We start from the raw sequence: 10080 nt of genomic DNA, 5'->3' as shown, positions 1-10080 counted from the left end.
ATTTTGTAAAAGATTTGTGATTCAAATTGAAAAAGTTGGAAAAAAAATAAGTTTTGTCGCATCAATGGTTATTTCAACACGGATGTTTTATAACAATGATTATATATATATATATATATATATATATATATATATATATATATATATATATATATATATATATATATATCAAATGTATGTTGATTTCTAAATATTTATTTTGAATGATTTATAAGTGTTTAATAAGTTTTGTTTCATTTAAATGTTATAGTAGATGTTGTAGTGCTTTTATTTTATTAAAAGCTATAATATTTTTGCATACTATTTGTTATTTGTTTTATATACAAATCGGCATACGTTTTATATATAATTTCCACAAGTTAAAACGTTCAATAAAATCATCAAAAGTTGTAATACTTATTTTTTCATGCTACTTTGTATTTCTTATATATAAAAATCAATATATGTTTGATATATATTTTACACAACATTAAACGGTCTATAAAATCATGAATTAATAGTGGAAATAACTAATGATATAAATTAATTATATTCAATAAAACAAATATATTAACTATAGAGTTTGTTTTGCTACTGACATTGGATTTTCATGTAGAAATATTAAATCACAATTTGTTAAATGTTATTGTTTTAATTAAATAATTATATTAACGCGCAACGCGCGGGTATTCGACTAGTATTGTCATATACTCCAACTTATCATCAATTAAGGAATTAACCAAATTCGTAGTATCCCACAATCCTAGATTTGCAGTGCTCTCATCTACCATAACTACGGATGAGATTTAAAACTGGAAAACTGGACCGGAACTGGAATCGGACCGAAAACATTAGAACCGGAATATATAGAACCGGTTTGGGGTAATTTGGGTTTGGGTCCGTTAGGTTCGGGTAAACCGAATTTAAGAACCGGAACCACTTTTAGGGGCTGAAACCAGTTTTTGTGAAAATTTTATAACATGCATATCTCATTCGTTTCAAGTCCGATTGACATGCAGTTTTTTCCAAAGTGTAGTTTAGAGTTTATACATGATTTTAGACTATAAATTTATCAATTTAGTTTTATATTCATCGACTTACAGTCCCCCAATGTCAAGATATCAAAGTTGGAAGTTTTTAGTTTTTCAGCTTTTTTGTATTCTATGAAAATTTTAAAACATGCATATCTAACTCGTTTGAAGTTAGATTGACATGCAATTTTTTCCAACTTATAGTTCAGAGTTTGTACATGAGTTTAGACTATAATTTGGTCATTTTTGGTTTAATATTCAATGACTTACAATCCTCCAAAGTCGAGATATCAAAGCTGAAATTTCGTTTAAAGTCGGATTGACATGCAGTTTTTTCCAAAGTGTAGTTTAGAATTGTACATGATTTTAGACTATAATTTTGTCAATTTTGGTTTCATATTCAATGACTTACAGACCCCAAAGTGGGGATATCAATATGAAAATTTTCAAAGTTCAACCCACTGAGTAGTAAGTAATTACCAACAAATTTCGGTTTTTCCGGGTTTTCAGGTTCTAAACCTACTTTACCCGATTCCACCCTACCCACTTTGATACTTTTGGGTTATCCGATTCTAGATCAACTTTACCCAGTACCGTATCCGGAATCGGTTCCTATATACCGTTCCGGTTTTCGGCCCTACAAAATCCCCTTAACTGGTTCTGGGTTTTCCGGGGTCCAGGTCCATCCGGACCGGGTTTGGACCCGCTTTCATCCCTAACCACAACATTTGCACTAAAATTGTCTAAAACCGTTGGCGCGTAATCCTGTTATCATAAATAAATGAAGATAGTCAACATCCAGTCAAATCATGCATGAAATTGTTGTAATTTGTAGAAAAACACATATTCTACAACTTTTATCACAGGGTTATATGCAAGAAATAGCAACGTATGTTCTTTGATTTGTTTATTATAACATTATGCTTCTATTTTTTACTATCACAACATTTATTCTGAAAATCTACCCAATTATACAAATATCCAAATACAGACCATCTTTCACTATTATAATCTCCTAATAAGAGAAAAATCATAAGTGTTTTTCAAACTGCAACATGTTAATAAGAAATATATGAGAGTACACTATTGTAATATAAAAGAAATGGAAGCGGGATGCTATAATATAAAAAAAATGAAAACAAGTTATTTCTTGCATTTGGCCCATTTTTTCATAGTAATTAACTATATATTATTCTAAAATACAAAGGAATGCTCTGTTACTTTATCCATTTATGTCACTTATCATATTCGGTGTGAAAAGAAAATAAATTTTTGATTCTTGATCTTGTTTGATGCAGGAAAAAATCAAGAAAGAATCCACATGATGATGAAAGAAAGAAAAAGAGGTAACCAAATAGAATGTAAAAAGAAGATACACACATAAGTTTCAATAAAATTCCATATGTTGCCCTTGTTTCCTTCACCACAAAGAAATTTTGTTTATGATGATGGATTTGGGAGGGCCACCAACCAACTATATATACTTTATCTATACACATCATCCTCCACCCACTACCTAACTGGCCACCTCCATCGAGATCTGAAATTTGCAAACATGCATCATCAAACACCATATATAGCAATGTTCTTATATCTGTTTGGGTATTACATCATCCTACTTTCATATATCTCATTTTCCATTAAGCACAAACTTCCATATATTTCTATTTTACTATTGTAGTTTACAAAAGTTTCTTATTCAGGCATTGTACTTAGAAAAATATACCCAATTATAGCATTCTACTTCCAAGGTTTTCTTATTAAGGCATTTTTCTTTGAAAAATCTATCTAATTATAGCACTGTACATCTAGTGTTATCTTATTAAGGCATTGCATTAAAAAATCTACACAATTATGGTATTATACTTTTATTTTTAATTTTCTTATTAAGGCCTACTTTAAAATTTTCATCTAGTTATAGCATTGTAATTCAATCTTTTTGCTAATTAAGGCGTTTTACTTTGAAAGTTCTACCCAATCATAACATTGTGTTTTCGATGTTTCTTATCAAGGCGTTGTACTCTGAAAGATTTACCCATTTATAGCATTGTACTTTCCATTTTTTCTTAACAAGGAGATGTTTTTAAAACAATCTAGCCAATATAGCATTGTACTTTCAAAGTTTTCTTGCTAAGGCATCATAGTGGTAACAAAAGAATTAGGGCACAAACTACTTGATTATAGCTGAAATATTACAAACTAACTACCATTCGAGAGGACAGACTCTCCCCTATTAATACTATTGCAACACACAAGGAACAAAAAATGACAGAAATACCCTTAGGCCTGTTAACACTTATTCTATATTCAGGAATTAGGGCACTGAGAGTCATAAAGTTGTCGACTTTCATCAAAGACTAGATCCATAACATATAATACTCTTAGGATCCAGGAGAGTCATAAAGCTGTCGACTTTATGAGCCCATTCATTCCAAACTTGCTCAAACATGAGGAATATGGGATAATATTCAAGATCTAACAACTAAATGACATAAAGCAAGGAACTTGGACACTTATAAAGGTCTAGAGATAATATGAGGTGATGATTATGTTGACTCCTTGCAAGCTCCACTAAAAGGTCACCTTCTTCTTCCTATTATCTTCTTCTTCAAGCCAAGAAAGCTCCAAAAAGACAGAATCAAGCAATGGATGAAGGCTAGGGTTTTTATAAGGTGAAAGGGGGCTTGGAGGCTGACAATGAACCCTAAAATAGGTTTAGAGGGGTTTAAATACGAAGGGAACCCTAAAAGAGTCATGGGCTTAGGCTTGAACAGTTGTCATGCCGTGGTGGTCCATAAATACGCAATCAGACAATTATTGCCATGTCGTGGCCTCCTTGGCCACGTCGTGGCACAGAGTTTCCTCCAAAAACTCCCTCTTCGTCTTTGATACAAGTAAGCTTAACCAATCCGGAGCACGGGTGTTACAGTATGACTCATGAATATTATCACAACTTTTATGTTCCAAACTCTAAGGTAAATAACCAAATTACCTCTATTGTTTTTAAGGATATTTAGACATTTGACCAATAGTCAAACATTGCAATTTCATGAGACATATATATATGAAATGAGCATAAAATATGACATCACCTGCTGTTTTTTGAACCTACCTGGCCTAGGGTGGATCCTATCTTCTACGATAAAATAAGTGTTAAGGTCATAACAAAAAGATCAAGGTACACCCACTGACCCATAACTTTATTCTACTAAGTACTAATCCTTAAATCATAAATAGCTGGAAATGGGTTGATCAAACAAAGAAATTTCTAGGCTTTGGTCCTGTTGTAGACTAGCAAGTTTGGGGGCCTATCAACAACGTTAGCCTAAAATTTTACCTTATCCTTAAGATTAAAATCTAGGTAAAGCTGGTTAAGTTTGTTGAATTCTTCCCACGTAGCCTCCGAATATGTCAACACCTGCTATAGAACCAAGACTTCCTTCTCATCAGGCCTTCCTCCTTGTTTTGGTCTAACCCCACGAATGTCCTCAAGTTCTACTACTAGTTCAAGATATGTATTGAGTTGGGTTGGTAGTTAAGTAGGGTATGAGGAACCCTATAGGATGCTCTTAATTGTGAAACATGAAAAACGGGGTGTATTGATGCCTCCGGGGGTACTTCCATTTTGTAAGCTACCTTCCCAATTCTCTAACTGATTTTATAAGGACCATAAAAGTGTGCTGCTAACTTCTCGACCATTTATAGCATTGTACTTTCCATTTTTTCTTATCAAGGTATTGTTTTGAAAAGGTCTACCTAATATAGCATTGTACTTACAATGTTTTCTTACTAAGGCATCGTAGTTTAAAAGATCCATCCAGTATAGTATTGCACTTTGAAAATTTCTTATTAAGGCATTGTACTTTGAAAATCTAATAAATGCAAATATAGCATTGTACTTTCCTGTTTTTCTTATTTAACCTAGTATATAAATAAATGCAAATTTTTATTTCTAGCATTTAACCTAGTATATAGACCAACCATCTATTTTTTATAAGTCTACCCAATAATGAGGATCTATATTTTTCTTATTTCTGGTCCCATTGAGAAAGCATAAGTTAGTAACTTACTTTTCAAACAACAAAGTAAGACATTTACAACCAATTATCATGTCCCTTGAGATTCCCACGAACTGCAAGATGAGAAGATATCCACATCATGAGTAAAAATAGGTTCTATCGAATCAAAGAAAACTTATTTAAATTGAATGAAGAAACTCTTTATGATGTGTTTGTTGGTAGGCAGACCAAAAGAAGAAAGTAAATATACAAAGAAGGAATGAAAATTCACACATAAGAACTTAAGCTTGAAGGGACACATAAATGATTAATCCAACATATTAGTCCTTACATCAGGAATAGTTTCTCATAAAGGAATAATTAGCCTTTGTGACTATATTATACACAAACTACCTAACAAACTTCAATTCCACTTCTTTTAACCAATTCTGTGAGGTATATCCTAAGTTTGCATATCAACCTAACCATACGCAAGCATAAACGGAAATTATAGTATTTCAAAGAAGCAAAAACGATTATACACAAACTACCTCTTGATATTTAGAGGAGTTGAACCGATTACTAATAAAAGCCAAAAAGGAATATTGAACAGCTCAATTTCATCATGTTCATTCATAACATCGAATAGAGTGATTTATTCTATAAACTTCTTAGCATATTGAACTACAAAAGCATTGAATTATGCTAAAACTTACCAAAGAAAACGAAAACCATACCAAAAAAAAAAGACGTTGCAATCCGATCAGGTGAACTCTAGGCTCCGCGTAACTTAACTTTCACGGTAACATCAGTAGTTTACAGATTTACTTTGTTTGCTTAGTAACTTGACTAATTTCAGTTTTGGGCTTTTAACGTCTTATATGGTTATACGTATTTAAATGTTTTAAAATACCGATAAAAATAAAAATTAAAAATAAAAAAAATAAAAATAAAAAATTAGGGATGAGCATATGGACCGGGGAACCGGCAAGAACCGGTACCGGAACCGGCACCGAAACCGGAACCCGATGGAACCGGTTGGGCCGGGACCGGGACGTTATTTTTGTGGATTTTTGAAACCGGGAACCGGTAGAACCGACAAAAACCGGAACCGTATGATGCTATTTTTCGAGGACCGGTTCCAACATTTGAAGACACGACAAGAACCGGTAGGAACCGGGAACCGGTAGAACCGCCGGACCGGTTCGGTTCTTGATTTTGACCGAAGCCGGTTCCCGGGTAGGGGCCGGTTCCGGCCGGTTCGGTCCTTTTTGCTCATCCCTATAAAAAATTATCTTATATAAATTTTTTACTTTGTTCAGCCGCAATAGAATACCCTAATCCTACTATCCGTATTTTATACCCCGTATTACATTAGTTTTTTTTTTTTTTTTTTTTTTTTTTTTTTTTTTTTGGTAGCGACGATTAACCAAAATTCGAGTCTAAATATTTGACAGCCACACACCACATAATTGGAATCATCCAAAAACAACTTCGTTATAGCTACTACCGATCTGCAGGAGCGGAAGAAACAAGATGGCATATGCAGATGTGCAGATGTTCATGAAAAAGTTGAAGCAGCTCATATACTCCAACGATATCCCAATCATCAAAATACCATCAATTGTACGCGAAGGGCCTCAATTCCAAATGCTTTATGAAGAGCTTGGCTCCATGATCCAAACCCTTTTCATCCACCAAGACCATGGCCTAGAAAACTTTGAAAAAGTCACAAATCTGAGGAAAAGATTCAAAGCTGTAGCAGAAGAGGCAGAAGATATCGTCGATCTCTTTCTATCCACTGTCCACTTTGGAAACTACGGCTATTTCCCTAGATCTGATGTCGTTCACCCGTCCCTGAACCTTGAAGCTGTTATGAGATCAATCGATTCTATCAAGATGGAATTCATGACTATGAGCATCGATAACATGAAGATGGACGCTTCTCAAAGACCTGGCACACTGCAAATGCAATCTGCTGGAACTTCCCGCACTAAAAATTCACTCCGGTCGAAGAAAGTATTGGAAGAAATCGTTGTGGGGATTGATCGTGATGCTGAGATAATACGGGACAAGCTTGCTGAAGATGGAAAGCATCTGGATGTGGTCTCTATTGTTGGTATGGGTGGAATTGGTAAGTCAACCCTTGCTAACAAAGTCTTCTCTGATCCTTTTGTTGTTTATCATTTTCATATCCGTAGATGGGTCACTGTTTCCCAAACATATGACAAGCGGGATCTGTTGATTCAAATTCTGTCATCTATAGATAATCAGTTAGAGCTTGAGAAAGCAACGGATTCTCAACTTCATGAAAAGCTGCACAGGAGCCTATACTGTAAGAGATATTTGATTGTCATTGATGATATCTGGAGTACAGAGGCATGGGATAAGTTGAAATTGTTTTTCCCTGATCATAACACTGGAAGTCGAATTCTTCTTACTAGTCGCCTCACTGAAGTCGCTGCACATGCAAAATCACATGGACTCATTCATCATTTACAACATTTGACAGAAGAAGAAAGTTGGGAGTTGCTGTGTGGGAAGGTGTTCCAAGGAGATGAATGTCCTGAATGGTTGATTGAACCTGGAATGCAAATTGCAAAAAACTGTCATGGATTGCCGCTTTCTGTGGTTGTGATGGCAGGAGTTCTTGTAAAAGAAGCAAGGAATAAAGATCTGTGGGTAAAAATTTCTTGCAGTGTCCATTCATACATTGCTAGCGATGAGAAAGGATGTCTGGAAACAATAGCATTAAGTTACCACCATCTACCTCTTCACTTGAGAGACTGCTTTCTCTGTCTGGGAGGGTTTCCAGAAGACTTCCGGTTCTATCCACCATTGTTGCTTTGGTTATGGATGGCTGAGGGATTTATACAAGAAGATAGAAGTCGAAGCTTGGAGACAATTGCTAATGGTTACCTGGTGGATCTTGTTGACAGAAATCTTCTTATAGTAGCGAAATGGAATCTTATCGGTGATGTCCTTTGTTGTAAAGTCCATGATCTTGTGAGGCAGGTATGTGTGGAAAAAGGAAAAAAAGAAAGATTCTTCTTGAAAATAGACTCACCACCATCTAATCGTCTCTATGAGGTAATGACCACACATAAGCAACGTCGTGTGATCATAAATCAAGAAATCGACATTATGAGTTTGCCTAGTCCGCTCACCCCAAGTATTCGATCGCTTTTGTGCAATCATGTGGACACAACCTTAACTGACAATATCTCAAAGTTTTTCTATTCCTTTGCACTTCTTAGGGTGTTAGATCTAGAAAAATGTGAAACAATTGATTTTTCCCCCTATTTAGCATTACTAGTTCACTTAAGGCACCTTGACATTTGGCTGTCATCATTACCACCATCAATATGCAATTTATGGAACCTTCAAACCCTCATTGTTAGAACAAGTTCTAGTTCTATGGTTTTACCTAGTAACATATCAAATTTGGTGAATCTGAGGCATTTAACCTGTATCGCAGAACTTTATCTTCCTTCTATTGAAAAACCGATGAAATTGGAAGTTATTACGGATGTGGTGTTGGGAGATGGGGTAGATAATTTTCAGAAATGTTTTCCCAGGATCAAGGAGCTTGCAACTGCTCTTTACTCTGACGAGGAAAATGATTTTGAAGTACTCCATCACCTTCAAATCTTGATATTAATTGGGTCGGGCTACAGCAGAAGGAGATCAGTTGAGCGAGAACTTCTCAGAGGTGAACAAAACTTGGGAAAGAATCACATTATTAGGTTCCCTGCAACACTGAAACAACTTACACTTGAAAGGTGTGGTCTACGGTGGAGCGACATGTTGATCCTTCAATCGTTGCCTAATCTTGAGGGTCTTGCAATAAAAGACAATGGATTTGAGGGAACGATGTGGGAAACAGGTGATGAGCAGTTTCAACGACTAAAATTCTTGAGACTTAAAAGGTTAAATATCAAACAATGGAAAGCCTCAAGTATCAACTTTCCATGTCTCGAACGATTAGAGGTGCTGAATTGCATTGATCTTGAAGAGATACCCCTTGAATTAGGGGACATCTCAACGCTTGAGTATATTTGTGTTAAGAATTGTGATGCTTCTCTTCTCGAATCCCTTCAAAAAATACGACAGGAGCAAGATGATGTGGGGAACTATGAACTAAAGATCAAAGTTGATGGAAGGTATATGCCTTCTTATGTACCACAGCATGACGATTAATACATTTTACATGTGGAGTAGGCAACTGACAGCATGAATGTTTAGTACATAATTAGTTAGTGTATTTGCTACCTAGTACAATTTCTGTTGATTTTCTTTACCCAAAATTTGTTATTGTTCAATTTGATATTTTCTCTTTTTTTTTTGTCGGCCACGTTAATATTAAGAAAACTAGCAAACAGCTAGATAATTACATAGCAAGAGTTTAAAAGGAATGATTTTTCACCCAATCTACCCACTTAACATAAAACTTTGGATTCCTAGCACTAATCCAACAAAAAAAATGAACATGATTGAATTGAATCGCGCCTTGAAGGGTTTGTGATGGCTAAATAATAATCTATTTCGAAAAGACCAAATCAACCAGAACATAGTCAAGCAAGCTGCATCCAAACATTTCCTTGCTTTGGCATCCGAGCATGATCAGCCCAAGACAACCACTCTGATATAGACGAGAAAACAGACGAGAAAACAGGTAAATCCAATTCCCACCATCTCGCAAAAGGGCCCGCAAATGTGATGCCATGCTACATGGAAAGAAAAGGAAAAGAAAATGTGACTAACTGTCTCAATATCAAGATCATATATAGGGAAAATGAGCGGACCAATATCAATCCCTTTCCTATCCAGATTCACTTTAGAAGGGATTTTATTCAAAGTCAACCGCCAAAAAAACACATTAACCTTGGATGGTACAAAGCGATTCCACCTAGGAACTGTGGCAACCTCAAATATTTTGGAATCAATAAGAGATCTCGCCGAAGCCACAATAAAACCCGAAGATACGTCTATAGACCAAACCCAAGTATCCTGTTGAGAAGTGAAGAGCCTCCACACCTCCTCTCGAAGGTCTTTGAAAAGCCGAGAGCCAA

The 10080-nt window shown here is 35.3% G+C and overlaps 1 protein-coding gene across 2 annotated transcripts; it reads left to right on the top strand.

The window, feature by feature from the left end:
* The first annotated feature begins 6462 nt into the window (after positions 1–6462).
* Positions 6463–9353, top strand: LOC145132566 (putative late blight resistance protein homolog R1A-3). Of its 2 annotated transcripts, XM_079067405.1 has the most exons (2): positions 6463–7142; positions 7275–9353. In XM_079067405.1, exons 1-2 carry the CDS (start codon positions 6545–6547, stop codon positions 9206–9208), a joined length of 2532 nt encoding a protein of 843 aa, XP_078923531.1. In that variant the 5' UTR covers positions 6463–6544; the 3' UTR covers positions 9209–9353. The 2 variants fall into 2 exon arrangements, with proteins under 2 accessions (XP_078923531.1, XP_078923530.1); XM_079067404.1 differs by having other exon boundaries at positions 6463–9353.
* Positions 9354–10080: the final 727 nt, after the last annotated feature.

This window comes from Lactuca virosa, chromosome 8 (genome assembly GCF_052849685.1).
Source record: "Lactuca virosa cultivar CGN04683 chromosome 8, Lactuca_virosa_CGN04683_v6, whole genome shotgun sequence".
Taxonomy (NCBI): domain Eukaryota; kingdom Viridiplantae; phylum Streptophyta; class Magnoliopsida; order Asterales; family Asteraceae; genus Lactuca; species Lactuca virosa.
The sequence above is the reverse complement of the archived record's forward strand: the minus strand, read 5'-3'. Positions and strand labels throughout refer to the sequence as shown.

Excerpts from the sequence above, each read along its gene's own strand:
- LOC145132566 (XM_079067404.1), top strand. The coding sequence starts at position 6,545 with ATGGCATATGCAGATGTGCAGATGTTCATGAAAAAGTTGAAGCAGCTC.